General features: G+C 47.2%; 2 protein-coding genes and 1 pseudogene across 4 annotated transcripts; all 3 read right to left on the bottom strand.

Moving 5' to 3' along the window:
* Nucleotides 1-436: 436 nt before the first annotated feature.
* On the bottom strand, nt 437-4,834 carry LOC136497547 (lecithin-cholesterol acyltransferase-like 4). The gene is given in 12 exon segments (XM_066493382.1): nt 437-1,062; nt 1,164-1,217; nt 1,342-1,396; nt 1,766-1,923; nt 2,007-2,189; nt 2,467-2,567; nt 2,914-2,965; nt 3,088-3,158; nt 3,161-3,222; nt 3,366-3,484; nt 3,651-3,742; nt 4,119-4,834. Coding segments are annotated over 12 exon segments (1,599 nt in total). The 5' UTR covers nt 4,354-4,834; the 3' UTR covers nt 437-645.
* Nucleotides 4,835-6,807: 1,973 nt separating this feature from the next.
* LOC136498054 (uncharacterized) lies at nt 6,808-9,302 on the bottom strand (annotated as a pseudogene).
* A 2,837-nt stretch (nt 9,303-12,139) lies between these two features.
* Nucleotides 12,140-18,418, bottom strand: LOC136497455 (protein NARROW LEAF 1). 3 transcript variants are annotated; one of them, XM_066493256.1, is made up of 6 exons: nt 18,105-18,418; nt 16,122-16,649; nt 15,843-15,986; nt 14,192-14,432; nt 13,032-13,532; nt 12,140-12,854 (listed from the first exon to the last, which is right to left on the bottom strand). In XM_066493256.1, exons 2-6 carry the CDS (start codon nt 16,599-16,601, stop codon nt 12,466-12,468), a joined length of 1,755 nt encoding a protein of 584 aa, XP_066349353.1. In that variant the 5' UTR covers nt 16,602-16,649; nt 18,105-18,418; the 3' UTR covers nt 12,140-12,465. The 3 variants fall into 3 exon arrangements, with proteins under 3 accessions (XP_066349353.1, XP_066349355.1, XP_066349354.1); XM_066493257.1 differs by having other exon boundaries at nt 12,748-12,884; XM_066493258.1 differs by lacking the exon at nt 18,105-18,418 and having other exon boundaries at nt 15,843-16,001; nt 16,122-16,260.
* Nucleotides 18,419-23,653: the final 5,235 nt, after the last annotated feature.

Below are 23,653 nucleotides of genomic sequence, written 5' to 3'. Positions count from 1 at the left end.
TACCAGCTAAAAAGTGTAAAACAATAGTACAATTTTCAAAACATTTAATAAGCAAATTAATATTCTTTGCAAGAAGAGTTGTAGTCAAACACGACCTTCCTCTTTCCCCTTCGTATTCATAACCAGCACCCAGGACATTGAACACTACGTCCACTGTTCTTTCCTCTTTCCCCTTCGTATTCATAACCAGCACCCAGGCAATTGAACACTACGTCCACTGTTTGACTGAATTTGCAAGAGTCACCTAACACACCACACAAAGTAGGCAACAACTTGTGCTATATAAGCAAGCAAGACAAGCTAATCTCTCAAGCCCTTGTCTTTTCTCCCGTGAAGCACTTGTGAGTTGTACACTCCGAACTGTAATGTGCAGAGCACTCCAAACTCTTCAATGGGGACGACAGCTCTGCCCCACATATGTAATGTACCTTCAAAGTAATGAAATCCTTTACCATTTTTTATTTAAAAATAAAAAAATAGGACCTGTGTTTTTCTGTTCTGAACATTTTTACAAGAAGCGTGAACATTTATATAGTTCTAAACACAGATTTCCTAGAGAGGTCACAGCCATATGTACATCCAATTTTACAGTGCGTGCCCAGAGGTTTTAGCTGCTAGATAGACAACCAACGTGGTTCCTCCGGCTTAGCCACCATGGCTGACACCCACAGCCCTAACTTCCACATGCTGCCGCCCTTCTTTCTCCGGGTGAACGACCACGGTGGCCTGCGCCTCTTCCAGTGCGCCCTCCTTGCCCTCCCGACTTGTGGTCAGTGTACTGACCATAGGAGGAAGCTCACCTGGCCTCATGGTCTTACCATCGGTCTGGGAGATGATCTCCCAGTCCTCCATAACTGACGTGACATCCCCATGTTTCTCACAATGCTTCTCGATGTCGTAGAGTGTTGGGAGTATAACGTAGTCGTTCAGCGGGTCATAGAACGGGTCAGGTTCTCCGGCGTGCAGCCAGTGCTGGACGATCCGGAACACATGGCGACTGCAGACGATTCCCCGGTGGTCAGCAGCAACCCCAACTCTTGCCACGGCATCAAATCCATCCGCCTGTATAAAAAGGAAAAATAAAACATTTTGCCCTCAATTTTCTCAACAGAGCTTTGCTTCAAACCCCCAAATGATAAAGCAAAACGCCAATAATATCAGACCTTTGCTGATTCTGTGGGAACAGATCCGTCACCATCAACATAGACATATTTTCCCTGAAAAAAAGGGGAGAAAAAACAGGGCTCAGATCATCAGACATTATAAACTGGGGATTCATTGTTAAACGCACCAGGAATCGCAAAAAAATGAAATCATGAAACACACAAAAAAAGAACTAACCTGAGCATATAAGAGGTGACTAAGATTTGAAACCGGATGCTTTTCACTGCCATAGCTGCCAAAGACAAGCATATATTAGTAACTAAGGCAATACTGCTCATCTAATATGTGAACATCCTGTCTAAGCAGCCATCTTACACTGATGGTGTTTATCATATTTAGTGTGCAGTCCATGACGACATAAATCCCTATCTGCGAGTTACTGTTTTACCACATTTTCAATTCCCGAGTATAAATGAAAACACATTACACATGTTTATCATTCACAGTGATAATACAAGTGTTGTGACATTATTGGGATGCTACAATCTGAGACATTCATGGCTCGAGTTTATTGAGCCATTTATGAACAGCAATAATTCAACCTAATATCAATGGAAAACTAGAAGTAAAATCAGAACTATCCATCCAGGTGAGAATGTACCAGACAGTATGTGGAGTATCATAATCAATCCCATAAATGTTGTAGAATTTCACTGATTCCGGAAGCTTTGTACTGCTTAAAAGATCATAAGTTTCCTTTGCCCAATTCAATATATCCAAATTAAGGGGCACCAGAATATGCATGCCATCAGCAATGATCTGCCATTGCAATTTAATTGTCAGAAAGAATGAGCATTAGGATAAGCTGAGTTACCCAATAATTTGAAATGTGAATGACACACCTCATTACTGGAAAGAGCCTTTTCAATCATCTTAATTGCTTCCTCAGGCTCATATGACTCTAACAGGGCACTTTTCTTGCCATCGTTATCCAAATTTTCTCTCCAAATCTGTAGCAGTGGGGTGTCTGTCCACTTGTAGTTAGGGTTTGCCAGCAACTCATAGATTGATGGGCACTCAAGTAGCTGAAGCAGAAAAACTTTTTCAGGATTCTTTCTAAAATGGCAAAAATTATGGTGTCCACATGAACATACACAGGGGGTGGAATCCAACCCGCCTTTGTTGCTAGTTGTTTTTGTAGTTTTATTAGTTGTTTTGGTTGGCTTAGTTGTGTTGTTGCTACATCTTTCGAGGTCTTGTTGTTGCGTTGTACCCAGTCTGGGTTTCTTCTTTTTAATATATAATCGGCAGCTCTCCTGTCCTGATTGGTTTCAAAAAGAATGCAAGGATATAAAAGCATACCAATTGCTGCATACACCATTTGGAAATAAAGAATCTTGATTCCCATCCTTCAACGAAAGACATTCCATTCAGCAGACTAGTAGTTATGTACCCAGGGGCACCTGCAGCAGGTTGCTTTGTCAAGTAAAATAGCAGCCTAGGAGAGATGTTTATGGTAACATATTGAGCAAAGGAAAATCACAAGATGAGGGTGTATGGAATAAATGATGTTTAAATGACAAAAGGGGCCTAATCATGTGACTTCTAGGAATCAATGGCAAAACAAATCAAGACAATCACAATACTGAATAGTACCTGCTTAGTAGAGCTCTTACAATACTCTTAATATAAAAGTGTGATTTGCAGTCATTAATACTACTAGGCAGGTTAGACATCCAGCAGCTATTTCAAATATGCTCTATGTTGAACAATATTAATTAATATAAACGGTACTCAGGCAAGTGATACCTTGGAATGGTGCAGCAATTGCGATCCAACTCTTGACATATTTTTCAAATACCTACAGAAGGAAAATAACATTATTCAGAAAAGGAGCTACGACCTTGAAGATAGCGCAGCTGCGCATGATGTTAAACATGGCAAATCTCAACCAAAGATCCAAAATACATGAAGAGTACTAACATCACTGTGCAGAGAGATGAAACATTTCACAAGTAATCCCCCCATTGAATGGGTAATGAGATTGATCTTTTTCCACCAGAAGCTGTGTACACTGACTCCAGCTTTTTGGAAAATCTGTCAAGAGTCTCTGACAGCCTGAAGAAGAGCGCGTGGTATCAACAAGGAGAAGATAACATAATGTGTATCAACAGAGAATAAAAAAATACCCACAATTTTGGTCATAAACTCAGAAAACAGCAACATAATAATCAGTAACAAGAACAAAGTGCTTAATTTACCTGTTGCTTTGACGGAAATCGTAACCAAATCCAAAGAGAGTTTTTCCTTCTTGATATCCCCATTTAATCATTTCCACTATCATGTCATGATAGTAGTACACAGTGTCATCACCAATGATCTACAAAACCAAGATAGAGTAAATCATGAGATCAGAGAGCCACTGCAGTTTGTGCACTTCATTGGGGCTTGGATCAAATTCATAATCAAATGGCTTCAAAGTCCTAGATAAGTAACTTATAACAAAACAACAATAAAACTCACAAATAGATGAAGTAATGTCTTACCAGGTCTGGGTCTAATGTGTCAATGGCGTACAAACCATATCTGTCCTCAGGGACAGTGATTCTTGTTTTCTCGTTAACAGAAACAGTTTTACCTGCTCCATTAGAATAACTTCATATCATATGACATGGAAACAGGAAACAATCTAATGACATAAGGGGACAAAAACATGAATCGAAAAGGATTGGCCAAACTTTTGCTTATAAAGCCAAAAGACGATGCCACTTTTTTTTATTATTTATGGCAATTGTCTCGTGAAGACCATGCCACTTTAGTACACACGTCTGTGTCTTTTTTTTTTGGGTTCATTATTCTAACTTCATTCATTTTTTTTTTTTTGAAATCGTTGTAAAATAAGTCAATACATTAATAACACTAGAATTTAAAAGAAGGAAGTCCATGTATTAGAGTAATAGACAGCTGAATATAAACCATAATTAATAATTTGTGAACAGGAGCATAGTTTGTACCAGTCGAGGCATCAAATTTGGACCAGAGCTTCTCTCTGAACTCATGCTCAGCAACAAGGATGCGCACCCAAACTCTCTCCTTGTTTCCTTCCTCATCGACAGCTTCAAGGATGGAACCAGCAATACCAGGAACAAGGAACACTGGGTCAAGGGTGGGATCAACCAAGGGCACCTGCTCCTTTGCAATCCGAAGCCAGAGCTCTATCGCCCGGATCAACTCCTCCAGTAACGTCATGGTCACGTGAAAAGGAAAAGGTTGCGCCTTCCCAAGACTTCCTTATCCAAATTCAGCACCCAAATAGCAGCCACCTGCGGCAACTGGCCCCCAAGGCACCCTAGGCAACCCTCGAATCAAGCGAGCGGCAATGGCCCGGAGAGATGGGCGACTTCAGCAGATTGCAGTGAAATCAAGGTGAGCCTAAGATGAATCAGCTTGAGAATTGCATCGCCAGACGAACAGATGAGCAATTTCAGCAAGCTGCGAGGCACCGGCGCAGTTTTGGGGAAAATTGGAACGCAAGCTGGGCCAATTGAAACAGAGATAGCAGTCCAAGTCGGCTGCCGCGGCGAGTAATTTGCGAGAAAGCTCCAGCTCACCGGATGAAAAGGACCAAAATACACACCCACCCTCCCCTATACAAGATGAACACCAACAGAGCCCCTCCGATCGCGCGAACGAAGCCGCAGGGTTCGGAGCCAGTCGGGGGGACGCCGGCGCTGGGCTAGGGACCGCGGCCGGAATCTAGGCCTCGTTTAGATGCTGAAAAAATTTCAAACCGATGAATAGTACTACTTTCATTTTATTTGACAAATATTGTCCAATCGTGGACCAATTAGGCTCAAAAGATTCATCTCGTGATTTCCAATTAAACTGTGTAATTATTTTTTTTATCTATATTTAATACTCCATGCAAACAGCTAAAAATTGATGTGACGAAGAGAAAGTGAAAAAACTTAAATTTTGATGGCATCTAAACAAGACCCTAGTGGTGTTTATTCGCTTCCGGAATTGGGAGGTGGTCGGGTTCCGGCGCCGTGAGGGTTTCGCTTTCCCGTCCCGTACTCTAACGCCGAACCGGAGGGAGGTACACGAAGCAACCGAAGGCCACGTGGACAAGTCACACCCACGATATGCTTCTATTACTGACAGAGGTGCCCCGCATGACACGGGGCCCAGACGTCCGTGAAACTAACTGCACGGAGGTAAAGTGTGAACGTCCCAGAGAAGTCCTAATTTAGTACTATCACATGAAGTTACGTGGCGACCCCTGCGGGGCGAAGGGTGTTTGGATTCTGTGACGGGAGGATTGTGTGACTAAAATTTAGGAAGTTGTATGGGGAGGATGTTATATGAGGTGTTTGAATATTAATAAAAAAGTAAATTACATAATTTGTTAGCACTCTACTAGACTGGATTTTTTAAGTCTAATTAATCTGTTATTAGCGTATGTTTACTGTAGCATCATATTGTCAAATCATAGACTAATTAGGCTTAAAAGATTCGTCTCATAAATTAGTCATAAACTATACAATTAGTTTCATAATTAGTCTATATTTAATACTCTAGGTATATGTCTAAACATTCGATGTGACAGCGACTAAAATTTAGGAGAGACAATCAAACACCTCTAAGACTAACAGCCTGTTCGTTTGGCTGTGGCTGATCATAAACGATCGTAAATTTCTAGCCGGAACAGTATTTTTCTCTCACACAAACTAGCCAGCAATATTTCTTTACAAATCAACAATAATATGAACCAGCGAACCGAACAAGGCTGTAACATGTCAAGTCAAAGTTGCTTCTGAGAGAGAAAAAGATAAAATACTAGTGTACTAGCAGTTGATGAGGCTTCCGCGGAGGATCTAGCGATTAAGGCCTGTGTGGACACGGTGCTAAAGATTAGCCTTCTATTCGTAGCCACTTTTTAGTGTTTGGCGTCCAAACAGCTAAAGAAAGGACTAATTTTTAGCTCTCTATTAGCCTATTAGTGCTTGCAAGATAGGCTAAAGAGAGTTAAAAATGCTAACATGAGACTTTACTCTTTTTCGGTCTCATCTCTCTTTCATCTTTTAGTTATGGATCCAAACAGACCAAAGATGCTAAACTTTAACATCTTCATTTCAAAGGCTAATCTTTAGTCCTAGGCTAAACTTTAGCCCAGGGTATCAAACAGGGCCTAAGATGTGGACTGTTGGCTCCGTACAATCATGTTAATGTCTGATCACGAATGGCATGTGGTCTAGTGGCAGGGCTGTCCAATGGGGACGCTATCCACCTAGGGGTTTCGCATCTTTTTCTGGAATTTTTCTAAAAAAATTAAGGTACACGCACGCGTACGCATTCAGTGGTACTACGCGTTTCCCGCGCATTGAAGGTGGCGATGCCTCCCAATCTCTTCTTTGCGTGTGTACGGACGCGCACGCATGTGTACGTGTGGTGTGAGTGTGGATGTTGTGTACGTCCAAGTTGTACCCAATAAAAAAGGGATAATTATGTATTTGGCACTAAAACAAATTAGTCTTCCGCATTTGGCACTAAAAAATTTAAACTTTCTTATTTGGCACCAGGTTAAAATTTCCTTCCCTAGATAGCACTGTCGTCCATTTGGACTAGTTACGGCGTTAAGTGGCTAGTAAAATGACATGAATGTCCTTCTTTGTAGCAGAAATACATGATGCCAAATAGGAAAATAATAAATGGACAGGTTGTCAAATAAGAAAATTATAAATATCAAAATATATTGTGAACTAAAACATGGGATTTTTTATAATCGAAGTCTGCAAATAAATAAATAATAAATTTCAAATTCTAAGGCAAGAGCAGGTTCCGCTGGGGTAGGTTTAGCACGGGAGGGATTTGCCCTGTCTAGTTAGCTTGGTCAAAAAAAATTTGATGCAGTTTAGCAGCTCGCTCATCTCAGTTTGGTCAGTCCTATATTCTTGTCAGATTATCGCAAGACACGAAGACAACAAACAAATATTTCTCCACAAATGCTTACAATAGTACAGGTTTGAGCATCTGGTGTCACAACTAGCACCTTACCTTGGGTCTGAATCACTCCTACTTATTCCTAATCTCTCAATACTTCAATTCTCTTCCTAGTCATGTGATTTTATTTGTATGTTTAGAGAGCTAGTAAACCATGGGAGGCATAGTATCAATATCATTTTCCTTCATTTACTTGTTTCAGTGGTCTTGACTTGATATATTAACCTAAACCAGACTATTGTCACATTTCACAACATATGTTGCGACAGGCCAGCGAATGAGGACTACATCAATCTAACCTTGTTCAGGTAGCATCCGATAGGGCGTCTTGTCTGAACATTCTTGCCAGACAATCTTTTGTTGGAAATGCATTGGAGTGGGAAAGGATGTTGTACAGTTTCAGACATTCCCCGGAGGAGTTCATCCACCATCTCACACATGAGGTGCTCAAGGATGCCATGCTCTATATCGGCAACAACATTTGCACCATCCCGAGCTGGCCATTCCATGTTCTTGAGATCTTCTTCAACCAGCCGATAGATTGGCTGCCAGATACCAGACACTTCTGGCGTGATCACCTCATCTTCGTTCACCACTCTTCTATTCCTCCTCTCCCTATCTGAACATCTTGAGACATGGCAGGAGCTTCTTGGAGGAGACAGGTTGTCCAACTGGAAGAAATCTAGATCCAGCTTCCTCCTTGAGTTCCGCTGTTCCAGTATCGTCTGAGGTTCATCTGCAGTAAGTGGATACAGTAACAGCGCTATCAGTAGAAGGAAGAAACAGCTCGTTTGCAGGCATACTAGTTGATGTATCTGACTGAAAGTCTAAAACAATTGACAAAACACTGTAGTTTGCCATTCATACAGATGGTGATCTGTACTGGTTTGTGATGCCTTTTCCTTTTGCGTTTTATGAATTTTTGGACCATGTCAAGTGACCATTATCTAGAGTGTTTGATAGGACTAGATTTCTATGAGGAAGAGTTACTATTATGAACATCTTTTCCCTTTGTCCCACAGCTTTTACAGCATTAGGGCCAGAGCATGAAGAGATAAAGTGACATGAAAATGAGGTTTCAGAAATTTGGATTACACCGCCTTGGAGACTGATTAGATCAACAGCTTGAAGAAGTGCTTCATAATTGAGCTTAAAACATGGACCACACACACACAAAAAACATGCTTATGGCAGTTATTGTCGACAAAATTGACTGTAGACAGATTGTTGGAAATGAGCTACGGTTCTGATAAGGATGTGGTTTATTTTCATCTCTTCTAGACTTTGATGCTACAAATTGACAGATTGCTGGAGATGAACCACAATTCTCATGTGGATTTCTGAACGTTTTTGTAGCTTGACAGATTGTTGGAGATGAACAACAATTCTGATATGAAGTTGAGGAAGCGAGCAAGACGAACCTGAGGTAGCTGAGCAGGGCTCTGCGTGCTCCACCTCTTCCAAGGAAAATGAGGTGGTGGTGGTGGATGACTCGTCATGCGCCTCCAGCACGGACACCGGGCTCGGCGGCGATGAGCAGGAAGTCGAGCTCCTCCCTGACATCTCGCTCTCGCTCTAGGTCCTAGTCCTCGGGGCTGAAGTTAAGGAGCAAGAACTCGTCGCTCTCCTGCCTGAGGTACGTCGGCCTCTCCCACAGCGACGTGGACGTGCGGACCACCCGCGGCTGCGGCTGCTGCTGCGTGTCCTGGTCCCACTCCCAAGGGCTTGGCGACCCCTCCACCGAGCTCGTGGAGCGGCTCCGCCGCAGCGGGGGCGTCCGCTGGGTCGTCGGGTGAGGCCGCGCCGTGAGCTGTCGTCGGGCGAGGCCGCCCCTCCCGCGCACCATGCGCCGCGAGATGGGGCCAGCACCGGCCGACGAGCCCGCCCCGCCGCCGCGTTCCCCGCTGGACCCGCGCCTCGATCTGCGACCATGGGGCGAGCTTGGCTGACTGTGGGCGCCTCGACCTGAGGGACCCACCCCGTGAGTTCCTGGGCACCGGCGGCCGGCTCCTCCTTTTCCCCATCCTCATCTCCTCCGGCCTCCATTCCTCTCTAGGGTTTGTGGGGAGATTTAACTTTTTACCATTATAAGAATTGGCACCTCCTGAGATCTCACTCTAACGGCTGGCAATACGAATTTGGCACGCAACGAAGAGAAGAGATACAAAATTACCACTTTTGCACTCGTGGCATGACAGCGCGTTAGTTCAGGTGGGATCCGAGTCAGCATGGTGGTGGCAAATGACCGTGGCTGCCTTTGACCGCTGCTGCTCCCACGACCCCTGCTGCTGGAGAAAATGATTGAGCTCACCATGGCCGCCGTGCCAAGCCGCACCACCACCGCGACGCCGTCGAAACCGTAAATGGACGCGTGGCAGTGGAGACGACGGTGGAGGACGATGGAAGCAAGACTGCTACCCATGCCGAGGAAGGTGGCGCCACCGTGGCATTATCGGCAACGACGACGACATCCGCGCGCGACAAGCAACTGCAAGGTGATGGCGTCGGGTGGAGGAACACCGGGAGGCCGGCGGCGACGGTGCAGGTGCTGCTGCGTTCTAGGTTGGCGTGGCTGGTTTCTGGCAGTAAGGGTGGTGGGGACGAGCTTGGCATGGCCGTTGGCGTCGAGCTCGCCATGGCCGCCGGGGCCGAACTCGCTGGGGCTGTCTGCGTCGACGCTGAGCTCGCCGGGGCAGCCTACGTCGGGGACGAGCTCCCCATGGCCATCGGTGTCGAGCTCACCATGGCCGCCGGGGCCGAACTCGCTGGGGTCGTCTGTGTTGGCGCTGAGCTCGCCATGGCCGCCGGGGATGAGATCGCCAGGGCAGCCTACGTTGGGGACTAGCTCCCCATGGCCACCGGCGTCGAGCTCGCCATGCCCGCCGGGGTCGCACTCGCTGGGGCGTCTGCATCGGCGCTGAGCTCGCCATGGCCGTCGGGGCTGAGCTCGCCCGCGGCCGTGTTGCGCTCACCATGGCCGCCAAGACCGAGCTCGCCCGCGCCTAGGACACTCGGGCTGACCTCGTTGGGGCAGTCTGTGCTGGGGACGAGCTCACCGGGGCATCATGCGTCGGGGGACGAGCTCGCCATGACCGGGGCCGCACTCGCTGGGGCCGTCTGCGTCGGCGCTGAGCTCGCCATGGCCGCCGGGGCCGAGCTCGCTCGCGGCGGTGCTGCGCTCGCCATGTCCGCCAGGACCGAGCTCGCCCACGCCTAGACACTCGGGCTGACCTCGCTGGGGCAGTCTGTGCCGGGGACGAGCTCGCATGGCCGAAGCTCGCCAGTGGCCGTCATGCGTCGACACTGGCTCGCCATGGGCCGTCTCGTCGAGGCGCTGAGCTCCGCCATGGCCGCCGAGGGCCGTCTCGCCGCGCCCGTGCTGCGCTCCCAGGTCCGAGCTTCGCCCCTCCCCCATGGCTGGAGCTCGAGTAGAGGTCGTGCTCGCCTCTGCCAAGGCCTTGCGTGTGCGTACAGCGCGAGTAGAGCTCGCCCTCGCCGTCGGTGTCGAGCACGCCCGCGCCGGCAGGCTCCCGTCCAGGTCCCGAGCGGCCATTGTGTCCACCTTCTTCTTCTTCTTCTTTATGAGAATGCACCGGCTGGGTTAGCAGCACATGCCAGGGGCAGCCGCGGTCATTTGCCACTCCCGTGCTGACTCAAATCCCACCCAACTGACGCTGCTGTCGTGCCACGAGTGCAAAAATGGTAATTCTGTATCTCTTCTCTTCGTTGCGTGTCAAATTCGTATTGCCAGCCGTTAAAGTGAGATCTCAGGAGGTGCCGATTTTTATAATGGTAAAAAGTTAAATCTCCCAGGTTTGTGTCTCTTGTTTTCAGAAGACAACAGCGACGGGAGAAAGGAGACTCGGGGTAGAGGGAGGACGCACGCATGAGACCGAGGACCTGCGCGCGACCAAAATGAACATGGGCATTTTGGTACTTCTAATAAAAAAGCTGACATGGTCTTCCTAGTCAACTAACGGAGGGATGCCTCAAATGGACGGAAGTGTCATATACGGAAGGAATTTTCAAGTTGATGCTAGATAAGAAAGTACAAAATTTCCAGTGCTAAATACGAAAGAGTGATTTGTTTCGGTGCCAGATGAAGAATTTTCTCATAAAAAAAGGGTTGACAGTACTCTCCCAAAAAATACAATTTTAAATAATATTATATTAAATCACGTTAAATTTAATCAAATTCATATTAAAAATATTAATATTTATTATACTAAATAAGTATCATTAGACTCGTCACGAAACATATTTATAATATACTCATTTAGCGTTATAAATATTAATATTTTAACCTATATATTTTATCAAATTTGAGGCATTTTAACCGAGAATGCACCTCAAATTATGGCCATGTTTGGCAGGGCTCTGTCTCCTCTGAAAATGGTTGCGGCTCTGGCTTCTCTGAAGGAGCAGCTCCTCTGAAGGAGCTGAAGCCGTTCTGAAAAACGTTTAGCAAAACGGCTCCTTCGCACTAGACGACGTGAACCCACAGCAAGAAGCCGCACGAAGCTCGTTTTTTAGCTTCTCCTGCGCAAGCAAATAATAGCTCCGGCTCCATGCGGAACCCTTTCAAAAACAGGCGTTTGACACAGCTCCTGCAGGAGCCGAAGCTGAAGCTCCTGCAGGAGCCCTGTCAAAGAAGCTCTATATGTTTTTTTTTTTTTTTTTGACGAAGGGAGCTCTGCAGTCCCAATCCATATACCCACCGAGATACAGGGATATGTACTACATCTGTTCCAAAAAAAATATATAATTCTAGGTTTTAGATAAGTCATCAAGCTTTTTAAAGCATCATCTATCTTCAAATAGATTTACTATGAAAAAATATTGTATAATTAATCCAAAGATACTTATTCGTTATCCTAAATGTTAGAAATTTTATATAGATTAATTTTGAAATTATTTGACTTGTCGAGAAAGTGCTAATTGGGACAGAGTAAGTGCTACGTGTTCTACCAGTAAAAACAGCATTCTAAGGATACTTCAGAAAGTGAAAACATAAGGTTTCCAGAAGCTGATCTAGTGACCAAGAAACAACTCCACCGATAATGGTAGGAAAGAAAAAGTGATCAAGACCACTTCATCATTCCCTGCATTGTTTTATGATGATAGGGGGATTCACCATTGTGCATATCAAGTCTCATGAGCACAGCAAAACTGCAGGGGATACCGCCTAACATCCTACAAGTGCTGAATCAAGTTGCACCATAGTACATGATAATGCTTGTGCCAGGAAGGTGCTGGTTTAAGCTACGAATGCAGCCTGCAGGTTCAGTTTGCTGAACCGCAGGTGACCTTCTTCGGACTACTTATGACTCCTCAATGTAGAGACGCTGAATGAGAGCTTCACTTCTCCAGGTCGAGGTCGGATTCTGTGTCTGTGCGAAGCCGCTTGGGCTCCCGGTCGCCTAGGTGCAGCGACATGGCGAGCTCTTCCTCTGACGGATTGTTCAGGTTAGCAATTTGCCTTGGAGCATCCTGGTCGTCGCGTACAGGGGACATGCCCACAAAGTTTGAGATGAACTGGCGCTCTTCCACGTTGATCACAGCTGCCTCCTCCCCTTCAGTCCCAGAGGCTGAAACGTCGTGCCGAGGCAGCTGCTCAATTTTGATCCCCAAAGGCTCAAATATCTCCTCCACCTTTTCTTCTGGGACAGGAACGGCTGCTGTCGACGACTCCCCAACAGCAGAGTTAGCTGCAGCCACCAACGCAAGCCTTTGCTGCTGCACGGCATCTTTTATTGAGGATAAATTCTGTCAGTTATCTGTCGTGGAACAAAAACAACAGAAGCGTACAGATTCGATTTCGTAATCATAATAATTCTGGACATCACAGTGGTTTTTCCGATATCTGAGAAGGGATGCAAAAATGAGCAAAACACATATTACTGAAAACAAGGAAACTGCCGAACCTTTGAGTCCTTCACTGGTTATGATAAGATCAAGTTCAAGACGATCTAGAAGGCGACCAAGATCAACTCCACTGGTCCAATTTTCAGGGCCATGGTCACACCTAAGCTTTAGCCTCCCACGGTTTGCTGTGCCACCCCATATTATCCCTATGGGACGCGGCTTCTCGCTGTCCTGGCCAGTCAGGATAATAAGGCTTCCACTATCACCTTCTAGATCAAACGTTTGGCGGTTCTCACCAACAACAAGGAGGTCAGTGAAGAAGCTTATTCCTTTCTCGTCATTGTACTCAAGGGCATAAGCCATCACAGTTCCAGTTGTGTGACCAGAACTTCTGCCGATTTTGCATACTTGCCTCCCTATGAGGCTATTAAGTGGACACTGCAGATCTATAAATTTGACATCCCCAATGTCACCAACACCCCTAACTGTGGTTGTGACTGTGGAGATATCGAAGTCATGAGCAAATGGGATGAATGCCCCGTCGGCACGTACAAATGTCTCTGCAGGTTAATTAGAACATAGCATGTATGTTTGGGAATTAGAACATTGTGCACATCATTTGGAATCATCAGCAGCAAAAAGAAAAGGTAAATGTACTGCATGATTAGAATGACCAACTAAGGATTACTCCCTCTGGTGAAAAATAGTTGTCACATTTGCCTTTGCACGGTTTCGATGTTTATCTTTGACCACTAATTTCTTCTAGAATATATTCTAAAAATTCTTCAAATCATGAGATTTTGCAAGTATTTTCAAATAAAAATCTAAACATATAAGTAACATGTTTCCAAACTAAATAAATTTGTTATTGATGTTTGTAATTTTCAAGTTTCACCAGATCTTTCCTAAACGACATGTATCTATGACCAGAGGGAGTCTTTTATTTGTTCAGAGAAAAGTCCTAACTTATATTTTATTTTCTCAAAAAAAAAAACTGACATTGCTTTATTTACAAGTAGTAAACTGACGAGCAAGTTAGTGTTAATTTGATTGAAAAAGTTCATATAGAATCACAAATGTCAAACCTTGCTTGATATGAAAAGATCAAGCAAAATGTCATCTCGTGAAAATTTAAATATACAGAAAATTAACCGAGCAATTAAATCTGCAAGTAATACTTAATCTCCTATATTAACCACATAACTTATAACTGCTCTACCTGGGTTTGTTCCAGCATAGATTCCATACCAAACATCATCTGTGATGAAAGATGTTGCCCTTTCGACAGCTCCAAGATAAACACCAGGCCCAAGGTTGGGTGGCAATGGGTGATACATCTTCTGGTTTGGGTAGTCCAAGTCAACTGCAACATGTCGGTTGGTGAGGAAACCTATCTGCTTGTTGCCAGTTCGCCGTTTTACAATGGCGCCCAAAGTCCCAAAAGTGTCCTGACTTGCAACCTGGAAGAATGAAACAAGATATGTAAGAAGAAAGTTTTCAAAAGCACGCCTTCCTGACATTGCATCATTCCGAGAAGCCTTATCATAAAGATGGGGGTGGTTCGGTTCGCCCCACAGGTTCTTCGATCCGACCCTAAAAAGTGACCCAAATGGATCCCATTTCTGATCCATAGCGTCAGATAGAGTCAATGGCTCGGAAGCACCCGAACCCTTGGATCGAGTGGCTCGACCCACTCCGCCGTCGCCGTGCTTGCTACTGTCCGGGGGCTGCGCGCGGCGCCGTCAGCTGAGACAGACGCGGCGCGGGGGCGTGCGGCACGTTGCGGCGGTGGCTGGAGAAGAGTCCGACGCGCAGGTCGGCAAAAGCAGCGGCGTTGGGCTCGGAGTCGACGGATGCCGGTGGAGGCTCGGGTGGCTGTCCTCTCCGACGCGCAGGGTCAGGAGTACCACGACGCGACCTGCCAGCCACGAGGAGGAAGTCAACGACGACGCCCAGCGGGCCTCCCGGGCTGCCTATCTGTTACGGAGCCGCCGGACACTGCGGCATGTGCACGCTGCTCGTCCTGGTAGTCCATGGGGCTGATCGAGAAGGAAGATGGGTCGATTCATGGTATCCATCGGGGCAGCTGGGCAAGCAGATAACTTAAAATGGATTAACCGCGGCTCCTATTGCATATTAAATGGATCGCTGGATCGGAACCGGTTCGATCCATGGTTCAACCATCCCCATCTTTACCTTATCAGCTGCTTTTAAGTAATTCAAGTCTATTTTGCCAAAACTTAATGTGTCATAAAAATTGTAAATTTTCAAAGAGAAGCAATGACTAGGGTAACTTAGACAATGGAAGCAATGTCTACATCTTCAACACCTAAAAAGCCCAACTGTTTGAAGCAAATTTGTGTTGGGCTCCAGAGAACAACATTCAGTTGCAGACTTGCAGTTTCTCAAATGATTTGTTGTGTTAGCTGCTATACTATAGCAAAGATTTTACAGGGTAAACTAGTTCTAATAGCTTATAAAAAGTTCAGAACATCCAGTTGAACTGAACATTTGCAGGATTTAAAGTAGATCCTTTAGCCAGGCACCTAACATGGTAGGAATAACTGAAAAAGTAACTGTCAGTCCGTAGCATAATCTTATGCATGCCGTGCAATTATTTTTCCCTTTGTACTAGTAAATCTTGACAAAATTGAACGGTCCCCTTACAAACCAGTAGCACAATTCTGTAGTACATGGTTTTGCCCAATACAATCATTTCAGCATGGAACAGTGTTTTCCTCTCACAACATTTCAGCATAAGCGAACAGGGTGATTGTGCACAGCTGCACGAGTCCACATGCATGCTAGGCTTTAATCCACATGATATATATTTTGAAAACCAATCAATGCAGAAAAGAACAAAAGTGTACCTGAGAGCCGGAGCCAATACATTCATCACTGCCGCACAACTTATCAACAAGCTCAGTGAACATTTGCTCTTTTGGAGTTTGAGCTGGTGCACCATAGTACGAAAACTCAACAACATCCACATCACACCAAATACCTCCTGGACCCTGTCAATGATCCGACTAAGTGATAGCTATTAAGACCATGACAAAAAGAATTTCAAAGTACAAACTTCACTAGCATTGTTTGGGAGCATGACTAATCCAATCATCTAAAATACATATGAATTAAAGTTTCCCTACCTCAACAATGGCAGGAAGGCATTGGGTCGGATTAAGCCACTTCTTGTGAACTTTGCGAGCAACAAAGCAAAGAATTGCGGGGATATCTGTCAGAACCCCTTTCCTGATGCGGAAGCCCACCGCCGTTCCAAGGCTGAAGCAACGCAATATCTTGCTATGGAAAGCTCTTATAGTCATCAAATCAAGCAAGCTATTTGCTTGCTGGCCCTTGGGCAACTTGCCAGACTTCGGGAGAAGTCCTTTTGAAAGGTTGGCAAAGTAGTTTGCACGCCCCTCAGCTGCACAATGCTGTAGGTTTGATGTTGGCCATAAGAAGTATGCCGCACTGTTCTCTGTGTGTGTGCACCCAGAAACAATTGGTTGCATTGATGGAGAACAAGGGAATGACTGTTGATGGTAGCAATGCCCCTCCACATCAAGTGTCGATTCATCTGATTGTGCAAAGCCTGAAAGCTGCACCCTGTCATCTGAAGGCCTCATTTTGCTGAACAGACTGCCGAGCTACAATATGTAGGATAAGCTGTGACCCTAAAAATGAGAAGCAGCAAGTCAGAGAACATGATATTCAGGGCTAATAACCAAGCTGTAAGGTGTGAAATCTCAGGAAAGACTCAGAAAGCATGTAATCCTGTGAGTGTGCTTCAAAGTTATAGATTCAATGGATGGGGTTACTTTGGTCAAAATAGTGAATATGTGAATAAACAGCTAGCTGTGGAGCAGGCTGTTATTCCTCAGGAATAGATTCTGCAAGATTGCAAGGGGAGCCACCCAAACAAAGCAACCTTAATTTAGTGTCTGTGAATCGTGAAAGGTTACAGAATAGGTATACGCCACCAATGAGCTGTACGAAGAATAAATAAATCCATTTGGATGGGGAGTGTGATATTCTGATATAGAAATAAAACAGATAAGAGGAATCCACAAAAGCCATGGCTCAGGTCCCCTCCGCTCTCTTGCTGTCTAAAGACAATGGTGACTTTGCAATATGAAATCAGCGCCATGAAGGTTAAGGGACGGCACAAATTCCCCCCTTTAATCACAAGGATTGGGCATAAATCCACATGACAACTACTCGCAATGATTTCGGATTGTTCACTTGCACAGTGGATTTCGGATTATTTTGGATGATTCGATAGTGTTTTGGAGAGAGAATAAGCTGAAACAAGCTGACAAGTGAACAGCCGAACACGCAAGTTGGGCAGAGGCATCACTTACTTTCTTAAAAGAGAAAAGCAGGAACAAAAGGCCCAAAAAGCGCCACCAGGAAATGGTATGGAGTAGCCAAAAAATCAACCACTTGTTGTAGCTAAGTCTGGAGTGCGGTGCGGCGACGAGCAATGCTCCTCCCATGGGATTTCCCCAAACCTGAAAGAATGCTGACGGCAAGAAATGGCAAGCCATCGACCACGCCTCCAAAGATTGTCTCCACAAGGAGGGGGCCTCGCTTTCCATCGCATTCGGCACCCAAAGCAGATTACCAGCAACCCTCACGCTTTTCTATCTAAAGTAAAAAATAGAAAGAAAACGAGCAAACAGCCTATGCTACTACGATCGAACTCAAAAGGGCAAAGAGGGCGATAAGAAAAGGCGAAAGAAGATAACCCCCGATTGGCTATTGCTCTACTCTGCCATACATACCAAGCAGCATCAAGAACCCTCCCCCACTGTTTGGGTATGAAAAGGGGGGAAAACAGAGGGGTCTCGAACAGATGAACCAACCACCGGTAGAACGAGGACGAAAGCTAAGCTGGCTCACGAATGCAGTCGTGGATCAACCAAAAAAGAGCATAACGAGAGAGAAAAAAAAACGGCCTGGAAAGTGGAAACCAAGGCAGGCAAGAGAAGGCGCCGCCAAGATTGGCAAGATCCCGCCTTTCCGCCATTCCCTGGCTCACGGCCGGCGGCCAAGAGATCCGATCTCGGTAGGGATTTGAGGCGGGGACGAACAGGAGGAGGAATTCCATTTCCAGGCGCCTTGCTTACCTCGACGGGAGCAATGGCAGGCGGGCGAGCGGCCTCAGCAGTGCTCCCCCGGTCGACGCTGGCTATCCATAATTGGGAAAATGGGGATGAGAACCGCCACTGTTTATGACGACGCCCGGTGGGCAGAAGCCGCCAGCTTTGCAGCCTTGCTGCAGCGCAGCAGAGCAGCCAGCGACCTCCTCGATCCAGCGGCCCCTTTGCTGCTCGCGCCTGTGCGCTTCCGCTGTGAACGCACAGGCACAGCGGGAGGACCAGACCAGGGGCTAGAGCCTAGCGAGTAGCGAGAGGGAAGAGGAGCCGGTGAAGAGGGGCGGAACCGGTTAGTTGAAGAGACTTTTCCCGGCTGCCATTATAAAAGATCGTAATCTTTTTTTTGTGTATCTAAAAAAAATTTAGTGATATTCAGTGTTATTATTCTAATTTTTTCGTGTCCTCCATGTTATTTCCATCAGTTTGAACTCTAACGCCGTCAAACTGTAGGTGTGAAAAGACAAAAAAAAACCCTTAAATTCAAATATGTTATTATTTTTTTGAGCATCTTAACGACTTCAAATAAAAAAACTCAAAATTAGAAAGTTGTAGATCTCGTTGAGATCTATAATTTTCATATAAATTTTTTCATTTAATTCCGCAAAAAAAATAATATGATTTTTCTAAGATATATTAATCATATCAAATCATTTTTTTGCAGAATTAAATGAAAATAATTTTTATATGAAAATTATAGATCTCGACGAGATCTACAACTTTCTAGTTTTGAGTTTTTTCATTTGACGTCGTTAAGATGCTCAAAATAATTAATAACATATTTGAACTTAAGGGCATTTTCGTCTTTACACACCTGCAGTATGACGGCGTTAGAGCCCAAACTGACGGAAGTGGCATGGAGAACACAAAAAAGTTGGAGTAGTGGCGCTGAAGACCGCTGAATTTTTTCAGGGACACATAGGGGATTACGATCTTTTATAAAGACACACAGGGAAAAGTCTCTTAGTTGAATGACTTGGGTCTTAGAGATTCATTTAGCGATCATATTATGTGTTTAAATTCATACCGGAAAGGTCTGTTCGGCTGGACTTATTTTAGCTTCAGCTGATTTATATGGCTGATTTATTGTGAGAGAAAAACACTATTTTTTAGCTGGCTAATATTGGCTAATAAGCTCAAGCGATCAGAAGCTATAATGTGTTGCTCTGACTTGTACAGGTACGATAACGTTTAGATATTTATCAAGAAAATGATCATGTTATCTTGCGGCCGAGGAGTCAACCACCACAAACGGTGCGGGACAGTGGGGTGATATAAGATGACGCGTTGCACAAACGGTGTTCGCTGTAGACCGTAGAGGTTCCGTACGAGTTGTGTCGAGAGGAACGAAGACCACCATCGTTCAGTTCCTGGTAATCATGATGGTGATGAGAAATCTGTGCCACGAGAGAGCAGCAGTACCCAAGTAGAAAAGGTCAAAAGGCACAGGGAAAACCACCACAAAGGAGGATAAGGCAGAGGTGGCAGCATATAATGGTTGCAAACGGTGTCTCCATCCATCTCGGCCCGGTCGGGTCCTCGTTAGAAAGCGTCGTCGCTCCTCTCGCTTTCGGCCGGTTCGCTAGCTGCAATGCAGCTACATGCATGGAGAAGCAGGTAGCAGCAGTGTAGCACATGAACGGCCCCGGCGCTGCTGCATGCATATGCTGGTTGCTGGCATCATCCACCACAAAGAAGATGGGCAAGCTGGGCCACGTTGATTACCGGTCTCCAAGGGCCTGTTTGGGAGGATGGCTCAAGTCTCGGATCCTGCGCTGCATAGACCTCAAAGCAGGTTGGGCCAGGCCCCAGAAAAAACGAAATCCCCCTTCGTTTTATAGGGAAAATTCCCTACGTACCATTAAAAAAGATCGCAATATCCTGTATACTTCTAAAAAAGTTCAACGGTCTTCAGCGTTACTGCTCCAACTTTTTTATGCCCTTCATGCCACTGCCGTCAGTTTGGACTCTAACGCCGTCAAACTACATGTGTGAAAAGACGAAAATACCCTTAAGTCTAAATATGTCATTAATTTTTTTAGCATCTTAACGACTTTAAATGAAAAAACTCAAAACTAGAAAGTTGTAGATCTCGTCGAGATCTATAATTTTATATAAAATTATCTTTATTTAATTCCATAAAAAAAGATATGATTTTTCTAAGATATATTAATCCTATCAAATCATATTTCTAAGATATATTAATTCCCCTTTTTTCACGGGCAGGCTTGTCGTGGGCCCGAGTGAGCCAACTCTCGCGTCTTTCGTCACCTCCCCCGAAGAAAGAAGCCGGTCATCTCCGTCACCTCTCTCGGCGTAGCCTCACCGATGGTGGCGGCGATTGTGGTGGCGCCCGCCCTGCTCCTCGCCCTCCACCACCGCGCCTCCCTCCTCTCCGAGCGTCCGCCTCTGCCAGCCCCAGCACGGCGGCGCCCCTCCGACGGCCCCTTCCCTCCTCTCCCGACGCCCCAGCACGGCGGCTCCTCCCATCGGCCCCATGGCTCTCCCCTCCTCCCTCGGCGCGAGCGTGGCCCTCTCTATCACCCGGTCATGCGCGGCCCCATGGCGCTCTCCCCTCCTCTCCCCGACGCTCGGCCCCATCTCCTCATCCACCGCTGCCGCGTGGGCGCGAGCACGATGCTCCGACGCGGATGTGGTCGTCCGTCCTCGCCGCACTGATCCTCTCCCTCGGACTCCTGCTCCACCGGTGTCGCGGCGCAGATGGATGGCAAGCCGCCGGAGCCACCGTCGCCGCCGCCCGCGCTTCGAGGTGCTCGGCCTCCTCGCCAGATTCGCCTGATGGCACGAACGGCACCCGTCGCAGCCTCACTCTCCCTGTGTGCTCGATCTGTGCAACGCCCAGCGTCGATGTTTTGGGCCCGATGGGTCCTCAACCGACTAGTGAAAGTATACTGCGTGCCCCTAATCTCGGATGGTAATGCAAAGAGACACAAGATTTATACTAGTTCAGGCAATAGGTGCCCTAAGTCTAGTCTGAGAGAACGATCTTGTATTCCTTGCACCGAGGTGCTTGTAGTAGGGGCTTATAAGCTGAGCGAGAGAGAGAGCTAGTCCCAAGTCTCTGCGGGGAGTGGTGTGGGTCGCTTGAGATGTTGATCTCTTGTAGTGAAGAAGCGTGTGTGTTACAGAGCATTGTGCGTTGCTTGCACCTATGTGTGTGTGTGTGTGTGTGTGTGTGTCTAGAAGCGACCCCGGTCACTCCCTTTTATAGTCGAAGGGAGGCATGGGGGCGGTATATGGATTTGTTACGTGGCATTTTGTGAGCAGAGGTGGCATGTTCGAGCCCTGTAGCTTGTCACTGTGGCGGCATGGTCGGTGGAGCGGCCTTCTCCTCGGTGCACTGGAGCGACGCGCCGGTCACGCCTGATCCTGTGCGACGTGGGGGCATGGCGCGTACTACAGACGACGTGTCGGTCGCTGTATATTGACAACGTAGAGAGCCGAGGCCCAGTCGATGCAGAGGTTGAACCATTGTGGGGGGCTCGACGGGTGCGAGTCCCGAGGCTATAGAAGCCCAGAAGCGGATAGCCGAGGCTCGAAGGGAGCAGTTGGTCTTGTATGTCGATTCCGATGCTACAGGTACCCGGACTTGACTCTCCACGTCGTGCTATCCTTGGAGCAGGTGGGGTTAGGCAGCACAGTGCAGCACAGGTGTCAGTCGTGGGCACAGTGCTGAGCACAGTGGCCGGTAACCCCTGCTCTATCCTATCCTGGAAAGCATGGTGTCGATGTGACTCACGTCTCGTCGGCCACTCTACTGTATTGAGTCATCGTTCGGCTAACATCGTGGGAGTGGTTGAACGCGTTAGTTGGACGTGACGTCCTGTCAGAGAGGTCAGTCAAGGCAGAGGTGATAGGGTTGATGTCGAGCCAGCCTTGAGCGATGCGGAGAATCAGTACCTCGTTCGAGGCCTTACGCGTGGGGCCTCGGGCGAGGTGGAGAATCGGTACCTCATCCGAGGCCTTACAGGTGGGGCCTCGAGCGAGGCGGAGAATCGGTACCTTATTCGAGGCCTTACGCGCGGGGCCTCGAGCGAGTTGGAGAATCGGTACCTCGTTCGAGGCCTTACGGGCGGGGCCTCGAGCGAGGTGAAGAATCGGTACCTCGTCCGAGGCCTTACAGGCAAGGCGGAGAATCGGTACCTCATCTGAGGCCTTATGGGCAGGGCCTCGAGCGAGGCGGAGAATCGGTACCTCGTCCGAGGCCTTACGGGTGGGGCCTCGAGCGAGGCGGAGAATCGATACCTCGTTTGAGGCCTTATGGTTTCATTTTGGGCCGAGCCCGCTTCGAGGTAGCCCGAATACTGTCCGAGGTGCGCCAGGTGGTCCAGTCGAGCCTCGGATAAGGTGGGGGTTTGTCGGTGGCTGTCTCTTGGCTTCGATATTTACAAGGTTTAAGTGATTTTTTCGGTTCTTACTTAGGGGACCCCTTTTTATGGTACCCGACAGTAGCCCTCGAGCCTCGGGGAGAGTGTGAGCGCTCTTCCTGAGGTTTTGACGAGACTTGGCTTGCGGCAGCTCCTGGTGGGATAGTGTTTTGTACCGGAGGCTTCGGTGGGTGCGCGCGAGCGCACCCGTCGGGTGTAGCCCTCGAGGCCCTGGAGGAGTGGATTTATTCCTCCAGGGGCTTTTCTCATGTTGAGTGAGGGGTTTTATCACGTTTGTCGAGCCCCTGGGTCCGAGTTTGGGTCATAGGGCCTTGGCTTGGTTGTAGGAAGGGCCCCCGAGCCTCTGCTCAGAGCAAGAGGGCGATTAGAAGTTTCCCTATCTTTTTTGTGCGGCCCTCGCATATCCTTTTCATTCGGAAGGAGGGGTGGAGTATGCCAGGCTACCCTCAGTGGGCGCGAGCAGTGACACCTCTGGTGAGCTGTTATCGGGTAAGCCCAAGTGGAGGCCCGTGCCCCATTCGATAGAGGTTGGCTAGCAGTCCAGAGACGTACTCCAAAAGTACCAGAGGGCTTCTCTAGTAGGTCCCAGGGCCGTTCGATTGGCCCTAGAGGCTCGGTGCCTTCCTACAGTGGGATCCCATTCAGAGACTTCCCTACTGGTCTCGGACACGACTTAGGGCATCCCAAACAATTGCTTGCTTGGGCCTCGGCCATGTACAGGCTCGCCCATAGTCATCTCTGACTCTGTTTGTCCTGGGGCGGCTGTCGAGACCCTCAGGGGCCTAGCCTTTGAACCCTTGGACCGTAACAGGCTCGGTCCCTTTTATCGCGTTTGTCGAGCCCTCGAGTGCGAGTTCGGTTGCTAGGCCTCGGCTTGTTTGTAGGAAGAGCCCTCGAGCCTCTACACAGAGCAAGAGGGTGATCAGGAGTTTTCCTATCTTTTTTGTGCGGCCCTCACACATCCTTTTCATTCGGAAGGAGGGGTAGAGTATGCCAGGCTACCCTCAGTGGGCGCAAGCAGTGACATCTCCGGTGAGTTGTTATCGGGTAAGTCTAAGTGGAGGCTCGTGCCCCATTCGATAGGAGTCGGCTAGTAGTCTAGAGACGCACTCC

The sequence above is a fragment of the Miscanthus floridulus genome, chromosome 12, assembly GCF_019320115.1.
Source record: "Miscanthus floridulus cultivar M001 chromosome 12, ASM1932011v1, whole genome shotgun sequence".
NCBI lineage: Eukaryota > Viridiplantae > Streptophyta > Magnoliopsida > Poales > Poaceae > Miscanthus > Miscanthus floridulus.
Note: the sequence above shows the minus strand (reverse complement) of the source record. Positions and strands in the feature narration are given on the sequence as shown.

What these genes read in the sequence shown, in the direction of transcription:
- LOC136497455 (XM_066493256.1), bottom strand. Translation starts at nt 16,601, where the DNA reads ATGAGGCCTTCAGATGACAGGGTGCAGCTTTCAGGCTTTGCACAATCA. An exon ending in GCCTTCCTGCCATTGTTGAG is followed by an intron (nt 15,987 to 16,121) that starts GTAGGGAAACTT and finishes GATCATTGACAG; the next exon opens with GGTCCAGGAGGTATTTGGTG. An exon ending in CTATGCTGGAACAAACCCAG is followed by an intron (nt 13,533 to 14,191) that starts GTAGAGCAGTTA and finishes ATTAACCTGCAG; the next exon opens with AGACATTTGTACGTGCCGAC.